This window comes from Budorcas taxicolor, chromosome 2, assembly GCF_023091745.1.
Source record: "Budorcas taxicolor isolate Tak-1 chromosome 2, Takin1.1, whole genome shotgun sequence".
Taxonomy (NCBI): Eukaryota; Metazoa; Chordata; class Mammalia; order Artiodactyla; family Bovidae; genus Budorcas; species Budorcas taxicolor.
The window spans coordinates 30,078,622-30,102,072 of record NC_068911.1 but is presented as its reverse complement, the minus strand read 5'-3'; the positions used below and the strand labels follow the sequence as shown (position 1 = coordinate 30,102,072).

General features: G+C 41.7%; 1 protein-coding gene and 1 long non-coding RNA gene across 2 annotated transcripts in view; one reads left to right on the top strand and one right to left on the bottom strand.

Moving 5' to 3' along the window:
* Positions 1–1,195: 1,195 nt before the first annotated feature.
* LOC128043565 (uncharacterized) lies at positions 1,196–6,808 on the bottom strand. The gene is made up of 3 exons (XR_008198961.1): positions 6,762–6,808; positions 6,553–6,660; positions 1,196–1,293 (listed from the first exon to the last, which is right to left on the bottom strand). It is a non-coding gene; the product is annotated as an uncharacterized LOC128043565 (long non-coding RNA).
* Positions 6,809–7,212: 404 nt separating this feature from the next.
* The window catches only part of ERCC4 (ERCC excision repair 4, endonuclease catalytic subunit), a 37,566-nt gene continuing 21,327 nt past the window's right edge, over positions 7,213–23,451 (top strand). The window contains exons 1-4 of the mRNA XM_052635939.1: positions 7,213–7,419; positions 9,039–9,219; positions 20,666–20,861; positions 22,163–22,370. Of these exons, the coding sequence (XP_052491899.1) occupies positions 7,213–7,419; positions 9,039–9,219; positions 20,666–20,861; positions 22,163–22,370 (792 nt within the window). The remainder of the gene's footprint in view (positions 7,420–9,038; positions 9,220–20,665; positions 20,862–22,162; positions 22,371–23,451) is intronic.

The following is a 23,451-nucleotide window of genomic DNA, read 5'->3' as shown; positions in this document are numbered from 1 at the left end:
ATGTATTGTCCCAACAAACAAACACAAAAAATCCTACTGCCTTTATGAAGGATGGGTCCAAGAGTATTTTGAATTTGTTAAAAGGATATTTGAGAATGGAAAGGAAGGGGACCATCTGAGCCACATGTTCAAATCTGAATGACTCAGGATGGCGTTCAAAGGCCTTCAGCATCAGGCATTTAAGGAGGCAATAGTTTAATTTAAGACGGCAATAAGAAAGAATTCAGGTTTAGAAGCAGATGGACTGTGCTCCATGTTCCACTCTTACCTGGGTAGCTGTGGACAAGTTAGTTATGTCTTCTCACCTGTAGGGCCTTACTCAGTAAAACTTTAATCCAATTGTCAGCTGATGGGTGGGGCTGTGCTCCCCTCCTTTAGTTGTTTGGCCTGCAGTGACCCAGTTCTGGAGTCTATAGGCTTCTACTGCTGTTTTCAGCTGCTGAGTCGGTCGACTCTGCGACCCCATGGACTGCAACACGCCAGGCTTACCTGTCCTTCACCATCTCCTGGAGTTTGCTCAAACTCCTGCCCACCATCCAACCATCTCATTCTCTGTCACCCCCTTTTCTTCCTGCCTATAGCAACAGGGTCTTTTCCAGTGAGTTGACTCTCTTCACATCAGGTGGCCAAAATATTGGAGGTTCAGCATCAGTCCTTCCAATGAATATTCAGGGTTGATTTCCTTTAGGACTAACTGGTTTGATCTCCTTGCTGACCAAGGGACTCTCAAGAGTCTTCTCCAAAGAGGGCTTACACGAGCCACATCTCCCAGGACTGATGCTGTCAATGCTTCTGTCCCCATGGCAGGCCACTCCCTACCCACGCCTGTGCAGGAGACTCTCAAACACTCACAGGTAGGTCTATCTCAGTCTCCTGGGGGGTCACTGTTCCTTTCCCCTGGGTCCTGATGCACACAAGATTTTGTTTTGTTTGTGCCCTCTAAGAGTCTCTGTTTCCCCCAGTCCTGTGGAAGCTTTGTAATCAAATCCCACTGGCCTTCAAAGTCAGATTCCCTGGGGATTCCCAGTCCTCTGGCTGGATCCCCAGGCTGGAAAGCCTGATGTGGGTCCTAGAACCTTCAAAACAGTGCAAGAACTTCTTTGGTATTATTGTTCTCCAGTTTGTTAAGTCACCCACCAGCAGGTACAGGATATGATTTTATCGTAACTGTTCCCCGCCTACCATTTCGTTGTGGCTTCTCCTTTGTCCTTGGATGCGGGGCATCTTTTTTTTGGTGGGTTCCAGTGTCTTCCTGTCAATGATTGTTCAACAGCGAGTTGTAATTTTCATACTCTGGCAAGAGAAGATGAGCACATGTCCTTCTACTCTGCCATTTTAATCTCATCTCTTCTCACTCGGAAAATAAGGAGAATAACAGTTCCTACTTTGTTATCTCACCAGACATCACCCCAGACTCTTTGCAACCCTCTGGACCATAGCCTGCCAGGCTCCTCTGTCCATTAGATTTTGCCTTTTCCTCCTCCAGGAGATCTTCCCGACCCAGGGATTGAAACTACGTCTCCTGCGTCTCCTGCGTTAGCAGGCGGATTCTTTACCACTGAGCCACCTGGGAAACCCCTATGGATTATTACAGGATCCTGGAAATAGTTCCCTGTGCTATATAGCAGGTCCTGTTGATAATCTGTTTTACGAATAACAGTGTGTATCTGCTAACCCCAAACTCCTAGTTTATTCCTCCCTCACCCCCTTTCCCCTTGGGTAACCATAAATTTGCTTTCTGTCTGTGAATCTGTTTCTGTTTTGTAAATAAGTTCGCCTGTGTGATATTTTAGATTCCACAAGTAAGTGATATCATATGGTATTTGTCTTTCTCTGGCTCACTTAGTATGAATCTCTAGGTCCATCCATGTTGCTGCAAATGGCATTACTTCATTCTTTTTTATGTCAGCTCCATTTTAAAGATTAGGCCACTTAGGTGTAGAGAGGTTAAATAACCTGCATAGGTCACATAGCTGAGCTGGGTTTCAAACCCAAGTCTTTATAAGTTACATCCAGAACCCTTAAACCTTACAAGCAAACTCTAAAGGGCCCAAAGGTGATCTGGTCCTAGGAAAGGAGTTAAAGTCAGAAAGCATTCTCTCTTTATCTTTTCTCCAGCCTCTAGATTTAAGGCAGTCTCCATATGGATGTGAAAAACTGAAGTTGTTGAGAAAAATTATGGTGGTCTACCTATGGCAATCAGGGTTATCTAAGATGTGCTGAGTTCTACCTCAAGTCAGGAGGAAAATGATGCTTAATCTCACTGCAGCCCAGCACCAAAAACCACAGGGCTGCTGCCTGACTTGTGTCTTGGTGGGCAAAACTGAAATCTGCAAAGTGATCTAGAGTGGAGATAGCTCTCATGATCAGAGCAATCTAAAAATAAGGAAAGGTTTGGAGAATTACTGTGACAGTGACGTGGTGGGAGGAAGAATCTTTTAAGTGAAAACCTTTTGCCCAGGGATGTGAGAGTTGGACTATAAAGAAAGCTGAGTGCTGAAGAATTGATACTTTTGAACTGTGGTGTTGGAGAAGACTCTTGAGAGTCCCTTGAACTGCAAGGAGATCCAACCAGTCCATCCTAAAGGAGATCAGTCCTGAATATTCATTGGAAGGACTGATGCTAAAGCTGAAACTCCAATACTTCGGCCACCCATGGAAAGAACTGACTCACTAGAAAAGACCCTGACGTTGGGAAAGATTGAAGGCAGGAGAAGAAGGGGATGACAGCAGATGAGATGGTTGGATGGCATCACTGACTCCATGGACATGACTTTAAATAAGCTCCAGGAGTTGGTGATGGACAGAGAAGCCTGGTGTGCTGCAGTCCATGGGGTCACAAAGAGTCAGACATGACTGAGCAACTGAACTGACTGAGGGGCAAAACTACAATGTCTAGACACATCTGCTAGAATTTATTAATACAAAATTCTGCTTCCCTAGATACCAACTTTTGACATTGTTGCCCAGAACACACATGAAATATAGAATTCATGATGTAATACTGTGCAGTACTGATGAAGTATTTATTTAGTACCTGGGAAGTGTTTTCTTTTGCTTTCATTATAAAAGCAATATAAGTTAACGGTAAGAAAGTCAAACAGAGCAGAACAGAATAAACTGAAATGTAAAGGTCTCACCCTATTCCAACCACCCATTTCAACTCCCCAGAAGCTATTACTTTTGTTAAGGGCTTTTCTATGTAGTCATAAGGAAATAATGTCTGTTTACTGGTTCTTTAAACAAATGGGACCATTCTATACATTACTGTTTAGAAGTTACTTTTTGTATTATATAATAGCATGGATTTGGTATCTTGTCACATACAGCTTGGCAAATAGATGTGGAAACAGTGGAAACAGTGGCTGACTTTATTTTTTGGGGCTCCAATATCACTGCAGATAGTGATTGCAGCCATGAAATTAAAAGATGCTTACTCCTTGAAAGGAAAGTTATGACCAACCTAGACAGCATATTCAAAAGCAGAGACATTACTTTGTCAACAAAGGTCCATCTAGTCAAGGCTATGGTTTTTCCAGTAGTCATGTATGGATGTGAGAGTTGGACTATAAAGAAAGCTGAGCACCGGAGAATTGATGCTTTTGAACTGTGGTGTTGGAGAAGGTTCTTGAGAGTCCCTTGGACTGCAAGGAGATCCAACCAGTCCATCCTAAAGGAGATCAGTTCTGGGTGTTCATTGGAAAGACTGATGTTGAAGCTGAAACTCCAATACTTTGGCCACCTCATGCAAAGAGCTGGCTCATTTGAAAAGACTCTGATGCTGGGAAAGATTCAGGGTGGGAGGAGAAGGGGACAAGAGAGAATGAGATGGTTGGATGGCATCACCAACTCAATGGACATGAGTTTGGGTAAACTCCGGGAGTTGGTGATGGACAGAGAGGCCTGGCATGCTGCAGTTCATGGGGTTGCAGAGTTGGACATGACTGAGCGACTTAACTGAACTGAACAGCTTGTAAGTATTGTATGATATTGCACTCAATAGGGATGCAGGAAGAAGTTTTGACTAGTCTCCTAGCATAAGAAATTCAGGAGAAATGTCTGCAAAACAATGACAGTTCACAAAATTATATGATGAATAAGCATCTTCATACATTAGTTCCCCACAGAATATAAGTTCTACGGTAGCCAAGTTTTTAATCTGTTTTGTTCACTGACAAGTCATGGGTGCCCAATAAATATCTGTGGGGTAAATATGTTTTCACATATATATGGATCTATATAGATATGTTAAATTTCTCTATATATTGACCAATCATCCTCCAAAATTACTGCTTCATTATATACTCTTACAGGACTTCATCTGTAGAGCTGTTTATTGGAAATAGTGAATGCTTGTGTATTAGTTTCCAGTTGCTGTAACAAATAACCACAAATGTAGGGGCTTAGAACAACCCAAGTTCATTATATTCCAGTTCTGGGGGCCAGAAGTGCAAAATCGGTTGGCAACAATGTGTTCCTTCTGAAGGCCTCAGAGGAGAATTCATTCCCTTGCCTTTTTCACCTACAAAAGGCGGCATTCTTTGGCTCATGGCCCCTTCCACATCATTCCAACCTCTGTTTCCGTTGTCACATCTCCTTCTCAGACTCTCACCCTCTGGTCTCTCTCCTTCCTTTATGTGGATGCTCATAATTACAGTGGGCCCACCATGACAATCCAAAATACACTCCCCATCTTGAAATCTCTGAATAATGTCTGCAAAGTCTCGTTTGCCACATAAGGTAACATATTCACAGGTACCAAGGGATTAAAACATGAACATCTTTGTGGAGCCATTACTTTGCATATCACAGCTGGGAATCAGGTTTGAATATCAGAGTTGTTATTTCAACATGCATATCCTTCATACGTGTTAAGTCCCTGCTTATCATGTCCTGAACTAAATGCCCTAACTAGTTGACTGGTCTTGGCCAAATTACACAAGCTCCTTGAGACTCCATTTTCTCACTTGCAAAAGTGGAGGGAGTCACATGAGTCTCATAGGAATGGCTATATGGAGAATGTCTGCAGACATTCTTTTCCATTTAATCAACATTTAGGAAATACCATATACTGTTTAAATCTTGACAAAATGTAAGTAAAGTACTAGACTAAGCAGTAAGAGGTAGAGAAACAGATCCTCTTGCTGCGTGATCAGTTGCACCCAACTCTTTTGCCACCCCATGGACTGTAGCTCGCCAGGCTCCTCTGTCCACAGGATTCTCCAGGCAAGAATACTGAAGTGCGTTGCTATGCCCTCCTTCAGGGGATCTTCTAGACCCAGGGATTAAACTGCATCTCCTGCATTGGCAGGCAGATTGTTTACCACTGAGCCATCAGGGAAGCCCTGTAAACTGCTGACGTTGATATAAATCGGTACAGGCTTTCTAGAAGCTGATGTGGCACCAGGGATGTAATGAAAAACCTTATATATGTTTGTTCTCTTTATCCTAGTAAGTACCTGCTTCTAAGGGGCATCTTAGGGGCATGGTTGAGTTTATGTCTGAAGATGCTCAATAAAATATTATTTACAATATGACAGAGGAAAGTGGAAACAGACTCAACGTCCACTAATAAGGAATTAGGTAAATGAGGACGGTACATTTGCATTGCAGAAATCTCATCGGCCATATATATAAGAGAATTTGGGGGCTTCCCTGATTGCTCAGTGGTGAAGAATCCGGCTGCCGACGCAGGAGACACAGGTTCAATCCCTGGGCTGGGAAGATCCCCTGGAGGAGGGAATAGCAACCTACTTCAGTATTCTTGCCTGGGAAATCCCACGAACAGAGGAGCCTGGCAGGCTATAGTCCATGGGGTTTCAAAAAAGTCAGACACAACTTAGCACCTAAACAGCAACAGCATTTCTGACAACTGAATGTGACTGTACAATTATCCTCAATAAAACTGTCAAAAAAAGAATTTTGTAGAAGAATATTAACTACCACGTTCACAGATTTATCAAATGAGAGCAACAAACTCGATTTAAATCAGGGTTACTCATTATATCAGTAAAATAATTATCTGTGGTGAGAATTTATATACCAAAAAAAGACAAACACTAAAAGCGTAGATGATGTTACAGTAGTAATTTCTGGTAATAGAATAGCAAATGATTTCTATTTTTGCTTACTTATACAGTATTTTTTATTTTCTAATAATGGAGGTTGGGGGAAAGGGGACGTACACACAAAAGAATTCCTCTAATTAGATTACAGGCATTTCTACCTACAGAACCAATACCTAGGTGTCCCCCTAGTGGAAGACTAGGCAAGGCTACGCTGGGTACACCTGGTTGCGACTTTTTACAGAGCTAAGAACCCACCTTGGAGAAGGAAATGGCAACCTACTCCAGTATTCTTGCCTGGAGAATCCCACGGACGGAGGAGCTTGGTGGGCTACAGTCCACGGGATCGCAAAGAGTCGGACACGACTGAGCGACTTCACTTAAGAACCCACCTGCCAATACCGGAAACGTAAGAGCGGCGGGTTCGATCCTTGGCTGGGGAAGATCCCCTGGAAGAAGGCATAGCAACCCACTCCAGTATTCTTACCTGGAGAATCACATGGACAGAGGAGCCTGGCAAGCTATCGTCCATAGGGTCGCACAGATTCGGACACGACTGAAGCGACTTAGCAGCATCAGCAATTATAGTCAAGACCTTTCGAGAGAAACAAGAGCCTGAGATTAACAAACTATTCTGCTTATTCAAAATTTTTTTAAAAAGAGGGGCCCATTGCAAAAGAAAGGAGCAAACCTCACCCTGGGTAGCAGGTGCTACCAATCCTAAGCGCAGTCCTTAGACTGACAATTAACTTTTTCAATGGACAATGTCAGGGAGCTCAGTTCCTTGGGTTTACATCTCCTCTCTCGCTTTGTGATAGCTTGTGGTCTAGTGGGTCTAGGCCGCCTGACTCTCAAATCTGAACTACAGACGAAGTGAAACCTGAAGCCCGCAGCAGACACCTGTTGAGAGCGATAGCACCTCCCCGCGGAGTCCACGAATCTTCGATTCCTCTAGGTTCCTCTTCGGCTGCGTTCGGCCTGCTCCCGTCCTGTCGGGCTCGGCTCTCTTCGGCTACTTTCGGCGACTTTCGTCTCGGCCTCGGCTCCCTTCGGCTACACTCGGCTCTCTTCGGCCTGGTCCGGCCCACTCTCGTCTCAGACTCGTCTTCCTTCGGCTACCTTCGGCCGCCGCCCCGGAAGGGCGCCCATGGAGCCGGGCTCGCCGGCTCGAGCGACTGCTATGGCGCCGCTCTTGGAATATGAGCGGCAGCTGGTGTTGGAACTGTTGGACGCCGACGGACTGGTAGTGTGCGCCCGCGGGCTCGGCGCGGACCGGCTCCTCTATCACTTCCTCCGGCTGCACTGCCACCCGGCGTGCCTAGTGCTGGTGCTCAACACTCAGCCGGCCGAGGAGGTGCGGCCGGCCGCCGGCGCGGGGGACGAGGGGACCCCGAGAGGGCTGGGGAGCCTCCTGAGCGGACGCAGGCCTCGCGCGGAGGCCGGGCCTCTGAGGGCGATGCGGGGCCCTGACGCGGGCGGGAGGGCGTGGAGTAAGGGTCCCTGAGGTAGATGCAGGCCCCTGGCGCTGGTGCGGGAACGCTGAGACGGTGGGAGAGGTCCCGAGGTGGTTGCAGGACGCTGACGGAGGTGCCAGGACCCTGAGAGGGCGGCGGGGTCCTGAGGGAAGATGCGGGACCGTGACACAGGTGCGAGGACCCTGAGAGTGTTGGAGGGTCTCTGCCAGCAGTTAGGGGAGTTCATTTGAGGAGGATGGAGGTGGGGAGAAGGATCGGAGGTCTCTGGAGAGTGTGGGGAGATACTTGGAGGAGGATATGGGTGGGAATAACAAGGCAGTCCTGAAGTTGGATATTAAGGGACTTGCTGGAGGCAGAGCAGTGAGGTCCCTAAAAGAGAACAGTGATGGGGATGGAGGAGTCGCTGAGGGGAGTGAGGACTTAGGAGACGCTGAGTCTGGGGAAGACTAACCGACTTAGCAGCAGCAGCAAGCAGGGAAGAGGACGTCCTGGGGGTTCTTGGGACGAGGGGCATAAGGTCAGAAGGGAAGGGAGCTGGAAGCTGGGGGTGTTGGGAAAGGGTCCCTGGGTTAGGGAGAGGAGAGGACCCTGAGGAAAATAGGATACACCTGTGTTGTGGGATGGTGACAGGTGTCACAGCCTGCTTGACAAGTCTGATGAGCCCTTAGCTATCTAGAGCAGGTGGCCTCAGGGAAAATGCCAGCTGAGAAGAGTGACCATAAACTCCTAAGAGCTGGGGACCAGGCTGATTCATCTGGGTATCCCTAGTGCTTGACTGGGACTTAGCACAACAGGCTCCTCCCAGGAAAAGTGGCACGGAACTGAAGATGTGAAGGACCAAGGGTCCCACTGACATGATGAAATCCCCTCTAGGGGGGACCCTGACAGAACTAATAGTCTAAAACACCACCTGGGAAAAGGGTACCCTTGTTGTCTTCTCACATGGTACACGTGACTACAAAGCCACCTCTGGCAGGCAGTATTTTCTAGGTAGCAGTCTTTTAGCCCAGGATTTTAAAGTCTTTTTGTTGCTACACTGCTAATAACATTTCCAGTGCAATGAGTCTTTAGTGCAAACCCCAAAACAAACAAAACCCTAAGTCAATGTCGATGGATTGATTAGTGTTAAGTAGTAATTTGTATGTTCATTATAAAGTTCATAATCTCTGAATAAGTCTTCATGTCATTTTAAGTACAAATGCTGCTGCTGTGCTATGCTGTGTTCAGTCATGTCCTACTCTTTGTAACCCCGTGGACTGTAGCCTGCCAGGCTCCTCTGCCCCTGGGATTCTACAGGCAAGAATACTGAAATGGGTTGCCATTTCCTTCTCCAGGGGATATTCCCCACCCAGGGATGGAACCCAGGTCTCCTGAATTACCAGCAGATTCTTTACCTCTGAGCCTTCAGGGAAGCTCTTTAAATACAAACACTTGCAAAAACACTATTAAAAACTGCCTTGTATTAAATAGTCTGCTAATCCAGTTTAATTTGATTTAGGAGTATTTTATCAATCAGCTGAAGATAGAAGGAGTTGAACATCTCCCTCGCCGAGTAACAAATGAAATCACAAGTAGCAATCGCTATGAAGTATACACACAAGGCGGTGTGATATTCGCAACAAGCAGAATACTTGTAGTTGATTTCCTGACTGATAGAATACCTTCAGATTTAATTACCGGTGAGAATTTGAAGCCTTATTGTTATTTGCATATGTTTCTTTTTTTCCCATGCATTTCTGTTCTCTCTGCTAAACTCCAGACTAGAACCTTGTTGTAAACAGCATTGGATGTTTTTTTGCTCAGCATTTTGCTTCCAGGTGTTAACACAATACCTGACACATTTTGGATGCTCAGTAAATATTTATGGCCTGAATGAGAAACTAAATGTAAGATTGACATTTCTGTGTTTTTTAAGCTCATATTCAGTCAATGCTTAGTAATTGACTGGCGGTTGCTTTTAGAAGCTAATCAGATTTGAATGTTTATAAATATTCTTTGTATATCCCCTAAAGTAGTTTGGTTTTTCCTCTTTAAAGAGTATTTTTTTAACCATGATTTTGAAATTTTCAAAAAAATTTTTTCCAGTGTCGTTCACTTACAGTGTTACATTGGTTTCGGGTGTATAACACAGTTAATTCAATATTTTATAGATTATGCTCCATACAAATTTATTATAAAGATTGACTGTATTCCCTGAGCGGTACATTATGTCTTAAACTTGTTTCTTTTATACTTAGTAGTTTGTGCCTCTTGATCTGCTTTTTGTATTTTGCTTCTCCCCGACCCCTCTCCTCACTGGTACCACTAGTTTGTTGTCTGTTCCTGTTTTTTTACATTTGTTCATTTGTTTTATTTTTTAGATCCCACATAAAAGTAAAAACACAGTATTTGTCTTTTTCTGTCTGACTTACTTCCCTTAGCATAATACCCTCCAGGTCCATCCATGTTGTGGAAAATGGCAAAATTTCATTTTTTATTATGACTGAGCAATGTTCCATTGGATATTTATGTATATATGTAGCACATTTTCTTTATCCATTCCTCCACCTGTGGATACTTCAGTTGAATCTTATAGATAATGCTGCTATGAACATTGCAGTGCATGTATCTTTTTCAATTAATGTTTTTATTTTCTCCAAATACCCAGGAGTGGAGTTACTGGATCATATGGTACTTTTCTTTTTAATTCTTTGAGGAACCTCCATACATTTTCCACTGTGGCTGTACCAATTTACATTCCCACCAAGAGTGCACAAGGGTTCCTTTTTTCCCACAACCTCAGAAACGCTTATAACTTCTTGACTTTTTCACAATAGACATTCTGAGAGGTGTGAAGTGATATCTCATTGTTTGTCTCTGTTGGCCAATGTTGGAAAAATGCCAATTCAGGTCCTCTGCCCATGTTTTAATCAAGTTTTTTTCTTTTTTTGATACTGAGTTGTATGAATTTTTTATACATTTTGGATATTAATCTTTTATTGGAACTATTGTTTGCAAATATCTTCTCCCATTCAGTAGGTTGCTTTTTCATTTTGTTGGTTGGCTTCTTTCACTGTGCAAAAGCTTTTTAATTTCGTGTAGGCTCATTTGATTATTTTTGCTTTTGTTTCCCTTGCCTAAAGAGACAGATTCAAAAAGTATTGCTAAGACAGATGTCAGAGAGCCTACTGCCTATGTCTTCTCCTAGGAGATTTATGGTTAAATTTTGGTTTCTAGTCCATTTTGAGCTTATTTAATACAGTGTGAGAAAAATGTTCTGATTTCATTCTTTTGCATGTAACTGTCTAGATTGCCCAGCACCACTTATTGAAGAGAGTCTTTTCCCCATTTTGTTGTGGTTGTGTAGCCACTAAGTCACGTCCGACTCTGTGACACCATGAACTGCAACATGCCGTTTCCCTGTTCTTCATTATCTCCCAGAGTTTGTTCAAGTTCATGTCCTTTGAATTGGTGATGCCATCCAACCATCTTGTCCTCTGCCGCCCTCTTCTCCTTTCGCCTTCAGTTTTCCCATCATAAGTGTATTTTCCAGTGAATCGTCTCTTTGCATCAGGCGGCCAAAGTATTGGAGCTTCAGTTTCAGCGTCAGTCCTTCCAATAAATATTCAGGATTTATTTCCTTTAGGATTGACTGGTTTGATCTCCTTGCAGTCCAAAGGACTCTCAAGAGTCTTCTGTAGTACCACAATTCGAAAGCATCAGCTCTTCAGTACTCAGCTTTCTTTATGGGCCAACTCTCACATCCATACATGACTACTGGAAAAACCATGGATCTGACTGTACAGACCTTTGTGAACAAAATGATGTTTTTGCTTTTTAATACACCATCTAGTTTTGTCATAGCTTTTCTTCCAAGGAGCAAGTGTCTTTTATTTCATGACTGCAATCACTGTCAGCAGTGATTTTAGAGACTAAGAAAAGAAAATCTATCACTACTTCAACTTTTTCCCTTTTTATTTGCCATGAAGTGATGTTAATTAATTGACCATGTGCTTGAGTTTATTTCTGGGCTTTCTATTTTTTTCCATTGATATTTGTGTCTGGTTTGGGGCCAGAACCATATTGTTTTGATTGCTATAGCTTTGTAGTATAGTCTCAAGGAAGGTGATAGCTCCAGTGTTGTTTGGTTTTGCTCTTTGAAGTCTTGTGGTTCCAATCAAATTATTTGTTCTAATTCTTTAAAAAATGTCATAGATATTTTGATTTGGATTGCATTAAATCTGTAGATAGCTTCAGGTAGTATGGTCCTGTTAACAATATTAATTCTTCCAATTCATTAACAAAATATATTTTCATTTGTCTTCAGTTTCTTTCATCAGTGTCATAGTTTTCAGAAATCAGATCTTTCACCTCCTTGGTTAAATTTATTGTTAGGTATTTTATTCTTTTTGATTAAGTTGTTAAAGGGATTGTTGTATTGATTTCTCTTTTCAATACCTAATACTTAGTGTAAAGAAACACAACAGATTTCTGTATATTAATCTTGTAGCCTACAACTTAATTTATGTATTCTCAAAGTTTTTTGATGGAGTTTTTAGCATTTTCTATATATAGTATATATCTGGAAATAGTTTTACTTCTTCATTTCCAATTTGGATGCCTTTTATTTCTTTCTCTTGTCTGCTTGCTGAGGGCAGGCCTTTTAATACTATGTAAATAGAAGTGGGAAAAGTGGACATCCTTGTCATGTCCCTGATTTTAGAGAAAAAACTCAGCTTTTCACCATTGAGTATAACATTAGCTGTGGGTTTGTTATAAATGGCTTTTATTATGTTGAGGTATGTTCTCTCTATCCAACTTTGTTGAGAGTTTTTATCATGAATGGATGTTGAATTTTGTCAAATGCATTTTCTGTATTGAGAAGATTATGTGATTTTTATCCTTTGTTTTGTTAATGGTTCAGTATTCACAAGTCAAGTTTCAATACTGAACCATCCTTGCATCCCTGGAATAAATCACACTTGGTCATGAAGTGTGATGCTTTTTATATATTGTTGAATTCAGTTTGCTAATATTTTGTTGAGGATTTTTGCATCTGTGTTCGTCAGGGATATTTTCTCTTTTTTGTAGTGTCTTTGTCTGGTTTTGGTATCAGAGTAATGCTGACCTGGTAGAATGAGTTTTGAGGTGTTTCCATCCTCTGATTTTTTTGATAGTTTGAGAACCATAGGTATTTACTTTTCCTGTAATGTTGGGTGGAATTCCTAGACCTAGATTTTTCTTTGTTTGGATTTTTTTTATTAGTGATTTGGTTTTATTACTAGTTAGATATTTTATTTTTTTCTGATTCAGTCTTTGAAGATTGTATGTTTCTAGGAGTTTATCCATTTCTTCTAGGTTGTCCAATTTGCTAGCATATAACTCTTAGTGTATTCTCTTATGACTGTTTATATTTTTGTGATATAAATTGTAAGTTTGCATCTTTCATTTATAATTTTATTTGGGCCCTTCCCCTTTTTTGGCCTTGAGGAGTCTTGCTAAAGGATCAATTTTGTCTTTAAAAAAAAAACCTCTTAGTTTTATTGATCTTTTCTATTGTTTGGATTTTTTGGTCTCTATTTCCACTCAGGTTTTTATTTTCTTCTTTCTGCTGACTTTGGGCTATGTTTGGTTTTTTCTAATTCCTTTAAATGGAAAATTAGGATGTTTACTTGAGAAATTTCTTGTTTCTTGAGGTAGGCCTATATCACTTTAAACTTCCCTCTTAGAACTGCTCTAAGTGTATCCCATAGACGTTGGAAAGTTAAATTTCTGTTTTCATTCATATCAAGGAATTTTTTAACTTCCTATTTGATATCTTTGTTGGCCTATTGGTTTTTTAGTAGCATGTTGTTTAACTACATGTGTTTGTATTTTTCTATTTTCTTCCTGTATTGATTTCTAGTTTCATTTCTGTTATGGTTGGAAAAGATCCTTGATATAATTCCACTGTTCTTAAATTTACTTAAGGGCTTAAGTCCTTCTAGGACTAGTATGCTAGTCTTTCTAGCATTTTTCACTTTATTGTATTTTTTAGTTCTGATTGGCTCTTTTTTGTTCTTTGTTGAAGTTCTCACTATGTTCCTCTGTTCTTTTCCCAAGTTCAGTCAGTCAGTAAGTTCAATCACTCAGTCGTGTCCGACTATTTGTGACCCTATGAACTGCAGCACTCCTGGCCTCCCTGTCCATCACCAACTCCTGGAGTCCACCCAAACCCATGTCCATGGAGTCGGTGATGCCATCCAACCATCTCATCCTCTGTCGTCCCCTTCTCTTCCTGCCCTCAATCTTTCCCAGCACCAGGATCTCTTCAAATGAGTCAGCTCTTTGCATCAGGTGGCCAAAGTATTGGAGTTTCAGCTTCAACATCAGTCCTTCCAATGAACACCCAGGACTGATCTCCTTTAGGATGGACTGGTTGGATCTCCTTGCAGTCTAAAGGACTCTCAAGAGTCTCCTCCAACACCTCAGTTCAAAAACATCAATTCTTCACCACTCAGCTTTCTTTATAGCCCAACTCTCACATCAATACATGACCACTGGAAAAACCATAGCCTTGACTAGACAGACCTTTGTTGACAAAGTAATGTCTCTGCTTTTTAATATGCTGTCTAGGTTGTTCATAACTTTCTTTCCAAGGAGTAAGCATCTTTTAATTTCATGGCTGCAGTCACCATCTGCAGTGATTTTGGAGCCCAGAAAAAATAAAGTCTGACACTGTTACCACTGTTTGCCCATCTATTTGCCATGAAGTGATGGGACCGGATGCCATGATCTTCATTTTCTGAATGTTGAGCTTTAAGCCAAATTTGTCACTCTCCTCTTTCACTTTCATCAAGAGGCTCTTTAGTTCTTCTTTACTTTCTGCCATAAGGGTGATGTCATCTGCATATCTGAGGTTATTGATATTTCTCCCGGCAATCTTGATTCCAGCTTGTGCTTCTTCCAGCCCAGTGTTTCTCATGATGTACTCTGCATATGAGTTAAATAAACAGGGTGACAATATACAGCCTTGACATACTCCTTTTCCTATTTGGAACCAGTCTGTTGTTCCATGTCCAGTTCTAACTGTTGCTTCTTGACCTGTATACAGGTTCCTCAGGAGGCAGGTCAGGTGGTCTGGTATTCCCATCTCTTTCAGAATTTTCCACAGTTTATTGTGATCCACACAGTCAAAGGCTTTGGCATAGTCAAAAAAACAAATAGATGTTTTTCTGGAACTCTCTTGCTTTTTTGATGATCCAGTGAATGTTGGCAATTTGATCTCTGGTTCCTCTGCCTTTTCTAAAACCAGCTTGAATATCTGGAAGTTCACGGTTCACGTATTGCTGAAGCCTGACTTGGGGAATTTTTGAGCATTACTTTACTAGCATGTAAGATGAGTGCAGTGTGCGGTAGTTTGAGCATTCTTTGGCATTGCCTTTCTTTGGGATTGGAATGAAAACTGACCTTTTCCAGTCCTGTGGCCACTGCTGAGTTTCCCAGTTTCAGTGAGCATTTTTATGACTCTTATTTTAAACTGTTTATCAGGTAAATTACTTATCTCTGTTCATTAGGGTTTTATCCTTAGAATTTTATCTTGCTCTTTTGTTTGGAACATATTCTTCTGTATTCTCATTTTACTTGACTTTCTCTGATTGTCCCTATGAAGTTAGGCAACACAGTTACCTGTCCCAGTCTTGAATCCATGTCCCTGTGTGGGCATGTCCTTTGCAGTCTGTGTGCCCCATGGGTGCTTTTGGTGGGAGAGCTGGGTCTGAAGAGAGCAAAGACTGCATCTTCCCTGAGGGTGCACTGGTGGAGCTGCCTTGTTGGGGGATAGGGCTGGGGCAGGAGGGGCTGGAGCAGGAGCCTGGTGCAGGCTGGCAGAGTGGGAGGGGCGGCAGGATCCTGCAGGGTCCTGCAGGGCAGCTGGAGCACCAGGCAGCTTTCAGTCTGCTGCCTCTGCTGAGACGTCTCTGCATACTTGCTCTCTTCAAGAGTGGAGTCTCGGTTTTCTGCAGCCCACTGATAAGCCCCAGCGGTTTCCAAACCAGCCAAAGGGGCTTGTCTTCCCCGTGCTGGACCACTGGTACCCAATGTGGGATTCAAACCCCTCACTCTTCAGAGAGGATCCCTGAGCCTGCAAGATCTCCCTTATCTTCTGGGCCACCCCCTGGGGCTGTGGGTCCCAATGAGATCTCTTTTCCTCCTCTCCTGTCAGACTCCCTGGGGTTCTTTCTCCATAGCCTTGGTTGTAGGAAAGCCATTCTACTGGTCTGCAGGTCATTCTGAGAGAGAGTTGCTCTGTATGTCATTGTAGTTTTGATGTGTTCGTGGTGGGTGGGACGGTGGTGAGCTCAGAGTCTTCAAACTCTACCATCTTGATCCCAGCTCTCTCCCATGATTGAAATTAAACTAAGCAGTTGCTTAATTATTTTGAGAAGAATGGTTTAATGGTAGCCAGAATTAATGTAGAGATGGAATCATTTTTCACTGTTGTTTATCCTTCGGGAAACCTTTTCTGATTTCCCCAAAGATAATTTAGGGGCCCTACCCCTGTCCTCCCCAGTCAGAGAACTTCAGAACACCACACTGTATTTGCCTGTTTGTCTGTATCACTCATGAAATGGCAAGCCTCCTAAGAGTAAGGAACAACTTCATCCCAGGCTTAGTAACTGGTACGTAGTAGATACCAAACACATAGATGTTAGGTGAATGATGTATGTATATGCTGTGGTCTTTAATGAACTTCTGAAGGGCAGAGAGGTGCTGGAATTCATAATTGTCCTTCCTACTATATCTAACACATTGCCCTGAGCCTCGAAGACCCTCAGGAAATATTTAATGCATAAATGTATGAATGAATGCTTTTTAATGGAAATGTCATTTGTAATACTTCATAATTTTATGTCTTTGTTTTTGGCTGTGCTGGGTTTTCATTGCTGAGTGGCCTTTTCTCCAGTTGCTCTGAGCAGGGGCTACCCTGTAGTTGTGGTGTGGGGGCCGATTCTCACTGTGGTGTTTTCTCTCGGGGAGCGTGGGCTCTGGGGCACACGGGCTTCAGTAGTTGTGGCTCCCGGGCTCTAGAGCACAAGCTTACTAGTTGTGGTACCTTGGCTTAGTTACTCCATGACATGTGGGATCTTCCCAGATCAGGGATTGAAATTGCGTCTCTTTCATTGGCAGGCAAGTTCTTTACCGCTGAATCACCAGGGAAGCCCTGAACCAATGTTTTATATGATTCAGAGTGAACTGATTGATGGAAAGTTTTGCTGTACTTTTATATGTATCAGTTATAAGCCATGACAGGGCTGTACAGTTAGGGTCAGACTCGCTTGACTTTGAAAGGTAACGCCACTGCTTACAAGCGAGTTACTTAATTTTCACAAGTCTCAGTTGTCTCATTGCTTACGTTGAGAAAACAGTGCCTTGTGAAGTTATCATAAGGACTAAATGAGGTAAAATAAATATACTTGCTTAGTGCAGTACATGGTACATAATAAATAATAGATAATAGCAAAAAAAAAAAAAAGCTTTGTATGGCCCCAAATCTTCATACATTGTAATAAAATATTTTACTGCTTGTTGCTGCTGCTGCTAAGTCACTTCAGTCGTGTCCGACTCTGGGCGACGCCATAGACGGCGCCCACTAGGCTTCCCCATCCCTGGGATTCTCCAGGCAAGAGCACTGGAGTGGGTTGCCATTTCCTTCTCCAGTGCATGAAAGTGAAAAGTGAAAATGAAGTCGCTCAGTCGTGTCTGACTCTTAGTGACCCCATGGGCTGCAGCCTACCAGGCTCCTCTGTCCATGGATTTTCCAGGCAAGAGTACTGGAGTGGGGTGACATTGCCTTCTCCGTTACTGCTTGTTGGTGTCTTATAAATGTAGCTTTACTTAAGTTGATAAAATGGAAAAAAGTATTGGAATGACCACTAGATGTCAGTATTACTCTGTGACTCCCAGTAACAGTTCAACCTGATTAGGCAGAAAGCAATCTGAGTCGAAGGACTACGCAAACTGTAGTTTATAGGTGGTTCCTAATTAAAATGCCATTCCCATTTCTGATTGATTCCCAGCCAATAATGAAGCTGGAGCTGTTACTGCTCCTTGGCTGAATAGAATGCAAATGATCCAAAGAAATGAATCCTTTCAAATGCTGCAACCCCTGGGATCATCGTCTATCCCCCACATTCTCCCAGCCCCTGTAGAAGCTTTCAACACAGCTGTTACAGACCAGTGTCCTAGGAGCATGTAACCCCCTGGGAAGTCCTGAATGCACCAGGCAAAACTTGTTCCTGTCACTAGCTCTTAGCATCACTGCACCCACCCTAGGCATCCCTGCCAACATGACTTCTCAGTAGTGGGAGAACTGTGAAAATATCTCCCCAGATTATACTTTCAAACATACAGGGAAAGAGGATCCTTTCATTGTTAAAGCATATCCTGACATCTCTAAACAGACCTCAGAACACACTTTCCTTGGTAAACTTAAAGGAAAAAAAAAGTTACATGTTAGATTTGCATACCCAGTGCTGTAATTCAGCTTTATTGTCATTCAGACTGTATGTCATTTTTAACATTAAATATTAGTAAAGATCACCTGCCGGTGGTCCCTTATTTGGCAGGAATGAGATCGGTGCTGAAGACAAAGATGACAAGATGGCAGGGTGCTCTCCTGAGTCAGGCGACCTCTGGGTTTGAGCTCACCGTCACCAGGTGCCAGCTGTGTGACCTTGGGCAAGTTTCTCCATTTCTGTATGGCTCAGTTTTCTCTCCTTTCTCTTAGGATTATTGTGAGGGTGAACTGACATCAGGTGTATGAAATTCTTTGCATTATGCATAGCACATAGTAAGCACTGTCTGATTACTTCTTATAATGATCTTGTGCCCAAGCAGGAGGAGATAGGTGTAAAGAAATAATTACAGTGCAGCAAAATGAGATGCAAAAATGTGGCACTAGAATCGCACCCGGAAACCTAACTTACTTATACTTTTTTAAGGGGGAGGGGTGCATGGTCCTCAGATGATGTCACCTAGTAGGAAGAATATACCAGACACTCATGATTTGGAACCTTTGGCCTCCATTTACTTGTAGGGTGACCATGGTCAAGTTCCTGGTCTCTATAGTAATACCTACCCCATAGAGTTATTGTGAGGATTAAATGAAATAAAAATCTGTAAAAATACCTAAGCCCAGTGCTTAGGGCTGGGATAGAATATACTTCTCTTCTCCCTCCTTCTTCGGGCTTCCAAAAGAATGACAACCTTTTGGAGCACACCATTTTCTTACCTTGAGATTCACCTTTTCTTTAGAAGTCTATTTTTATTATTTCTAACTTTCGTGTCCTGTTTCATCCAGGCCCACAACTGTGGCCCAGAAGCATACTTGGAAAAACCCACCTGCTAGGTACTGAGTATTTTCTGAGTAGTAGATTAGCTGTGCACATATACTGGTGTGGGCTTCCCCTGGAAAAAAGAAGTGGCAACCCACTCCAGTATTCTTACCTGGAAAATCGCAATCCATGGATTGCAAAAGAGTCAGACACCACTGGACAACTAAACAACAACAACATTTACTGGTGCTCTTGAAAATCCTTTGTCTACAAATTCCTACTTAGCTATTTATTTTTACGGTCTTTGAAAAGCAGTTTGCTTGGCTAGAATAAATTTCAGCTCCATCTACCTCAATCTAAATTTAAATACTAAAATAGTAGAATCTGAATTGAGTCTGTTGAACTACTGGGAGTCATGGGTTACTATAGTCATTTTTCCAGATCTCAGGAGTGGTAAGAATGGGAGCAAAAACATGCCAGTGAGTTTACAGCAAATATATACGGTACCTGGCTTGGTTTAGGTCTAAAAGGCGAGAATTGTCATAGAATGATTGACATCTGTGCACTGTGTCAGTTCACGTCTCTAATTCCCCACGAATCCTACTGCACCACAGAGGCGTGTGTATGTGGTATACGCACATGAGAAATCATCTGGTCCAGAACTCTCTTTTTCTAATTAAAGGAACGTGTATATCCTTGTTTTTGCAATTCAGAGGTGTCATTGTCACATCCACCCCACAAAACAGATGTTTAAACATTTTTTTTAGATTTTTATTTCAAATAGATTAATTTATCTTTCAGTAGAATATACTCTGATTCTGAAAGTTGAATTCTTATAATAAGTGAAGCAGATGTTCTCCATACTTCTGAAAGGCAGCTATTTTGCAAAGTTCACATCTGATTCACAGATAAAAGAACAAATGGCCCACTTGACTTTGAGAAATGCTTCCTCCACCAGGTCAGACACACCCCACCTCAGGGCCTTTGCTCTTACCCTTCTTCAGCTGGAACTCTTTTGGCCCACATGGTCACAAGGCTCACCCTCTCATCTCCATCCAGCCTTTACTCACTTAAGACCTCATTGAGGCGTACCCTATCTGAAATTGCAAATCCTAAAAAATACAACAAACTAGTGAATATGACCAAAAAAGAAGCAAACTTGCAGATACAAAGAACAAATTCGTGGACTGTCCAGTGGTTAAGACTCCATGCTTCCACTGCAGGGGTCATGGGTTCCACCCCTGGTCAAAGAAGTTCCACACACCTCAGAGTGCAGTGAAAAAAAAAAAAAAAGAACATATGAGTGTTACCAGAGGGGAGAGGGAAAGAGGGGGCAATATTGGGGTAAAGAATTAGTAAAATATAACTATTATATATAAAATAAGCCACAAGGATATATTGTACAACATGGGCAATATAGCCAATATTCTATGATAGCTATAAATGGAATATAACCTTTCAAAATTGTGAATCACTGTATTATATGCCTGTAATTATAATATTGTATATCAACTACAATTTTTTTTTTAAGATTAAGTAAGAAAATTGCAAATCACCATCTCTTACACATACTCCTTGTCTTCCTCTGATTCACTTTTTTCCCTCAGCACTTATCCCTTATAACAACTAAATGTCTTACTTACTTATATGACTTATTGTAAATGCCACAGGACAGCTTTTCGTGTTTTGTTTGTGGCTGTATCCTCAGCCTAGAATAGCTTGCCTATGCTCAAATAAGGCATTCAGGAAAACTGTGATGAATAAGTGAAAGCAAGCATAAAAATGACATGTCTTTTGTGCACTCTAAATTATGATTTTTTTCCCCCCTCAGGCATCTTGGTATATAGAGCTCACAGAATAATCGAGTCTTGTCAAGAAGCATTCATCTTGCGCCTCTTTCGACAGAAAAACAAACGTGGTTTTATTAAAGCCTTCACAGACAACGCTGTTGCCTTTGACACCGGCTTTTGTCACGTGGAAAGAGTGATGAGAAATCTTTTTGTAAGGAAGCTGTATCTGTGGCCAAGGTAGATAGCATTATGTGACCAATTTCTGCAAGAGAAACTGCTGTACTTTAATTTCACACTTTAATGTAGTACTTATTGTCACTGTACTTGACACATGCTAGTCAGGTTTATAGCAGTGCACCCAAGTATAGATAAATGGTCACCACATTTGTTATTCTTTTAATAAGAAAGAGAGATTTGATAGTGATTTTTCCGGTAGTCCAAGGCCACCACTTTCCTGTTCATTTAGTGAAATCCCTAGGGATCTGGAGGCTCATGTGTACAACAGAATTAGGTGAACTACAAATTTACTGGCTTAAGATTCTCACTTCCACTTTGAAAACTATCCATCAGCAGCGGGGAAGAGGGTGGGATAAATTGGCAGATGGGATTGGCATACATTACTGTATATAAAATAGAAAACTAATAAGGACCTACTATATAGCACAGGGAACTCAGTGCTCTTTAATGACCCCTGTGGGAAAAGAATCTAGAAAAGGGTGGGCATATGTATATGTTAAGGCTTCCCTGGGGCCTCAGATGGTAAAGAATCTCCCTGCAGTGCAGAAGACCTGGGTTCAGTCCCTGACCCTTGCCTTATCTGAGTAATACTTCTGGCTCAGACGTTAAAGCGTCTGCCCGCAATGCGAGAGACCCGGGTTCAATCCCTGGGTCGGGAAGATCCCCTGGAGAAGGAAATGGCAACCCACTTCAATATTCTTGCCTGGAGAATCCCATGGATAGAGGAGCCTGGTAGGTTACAGTCTACGGGGTTGCAAAGAGTCAGACATGACTGAGTGAATTCACTTTCATATGATTAAAAGTAATCCTGAAAACATTGTCACCTGGCTTTCCATTTTGCTTCTTAATTACATTTGTTGCTGTTTGGTCACTCAGTGATGTCTGACTCTTTGTGAGCCGGTGGTCTGCAGCACACCAGGCTTCCCTGCCCTTCACTATCTCCCAGAGTTTGCTCAAATCCTTGTCTATTGAGTCGATGATGCCTATTTGCTCAAATCCATGTCTATTGAGTCGATGATGCCATCATTCTCTCCTGCTCCTTCCCCTTCTGCCCTTAATCTTTCCAAGCATTAGGGTCTTTTCAAATGAGTTAGTTCTTCACATCAGGTGTCCAAAGTATTGGATTTTCAGCTTCAGCATTAGTTCTTCCAATGAATATTCAGGACTGATTTCCTTTAGAATTGACTGGTTTGATCTTCTTACAGTCCATTTACAAAAAGCTGTTAGAGGATTAAACTGAGACCGGAAACACAGGGCTCTTACAGCTCTAGAAAATATTTTTTAAATGTTTGTCTTTTTAGGTTCCATGTAGCAGTAAACTCGTTTTTAGAACTGCATAAACCCGAAGTTGTAGAAATTCATGTTTCTATGACACCTGCCATGCTTGCTATACAGACTGCTATTCTGGACATTTTAAATGCCTGTTTAAAGGAATTAAAATGCCATAACCCGTCGCTTGAAGTTGAAGATTTATCTTTAGAAAATGCTATTGGAAAACCTTTTGACAAGGTACTCTATTTCTCTTCCTTTTTAAGCACTGTTTGTGATGTTGTAATTTTTAAGTATGCAAGTTATTTTAATATTTATAATGTTCTCAGTAGGAATTTGTTGTCATTTTAAAATTAGGTTGGAGGTGATTTAAAGTATATCTTCTTTGGTTTACTGGAAAGTAATTTGTAGTCGAATACATTGATTAGCATCTAAGCATAATTCTGATTTTTGCAGTTATACAGTGACTGTCTCTTTTTTTTTGAGTATATGTAAGAGAGCATGTGTAAGAGAACTTTCCTGGTGTCTCAGACGATAAAGTGTCTGCCTACAATGTGAGAGACCCGGGTTCGATCCCTGGGTTGGGAAGATCCTCTGGAGAAGGGAATGGCAACCCACTCCAGTACTCTCGCCTGGAAAATCCCATGGAGAGAGGAGCCTGGTAGTCTACAATCCATGGGGTGGCAGAGAGTCGGATACAACTTGAGCGACTAAACTTTCACTCCAAGAGAACAATGAATAACCTTTTGCTCTGAAATGACAACATTTGAATATCTACAGGTAGAAGAGTATACATAAGAAGGCTTCATAATTTATTATGATCTCTTATTTGGAATAAAAATAATTTGGATGAGTTTTGATTACTGAGGAATGTGAAACTTGCTCTGTCTTAAAATTACATTCTGAAGTGAGAAAATGGTAAGACTGTAGTCTAAGAATGTTTATTTCAACTAATTTTTTCATCATAGATTAATATTAATACACATAATGTACATAAATGTCTAAGATCAAATTGTATGTCTAGAAAAAGCTAAAAAAATTCCAGGCAGCTTTTTTTCATATTTTTGTAGAACAAGTTCTTATCTTTCAAACTCTGAATCAATCTCTTTGTCACTAAAAATAATGCATAGTGATTTTTAAAAGGGAAAAATTTAAGTCCTTATTTTTCTGATTCTTCCAAAAAGTCTTTTTACTGTGAAATAATGATGCATAAAAGCCATTCCATGTGTTTTGTGCCTCCGTTTTTAAAATTTATTTTAATTTAGGGCCTAGTATACCAAAAACACCTCTCACATTCTTCTGATGGTACATATATCTGTGT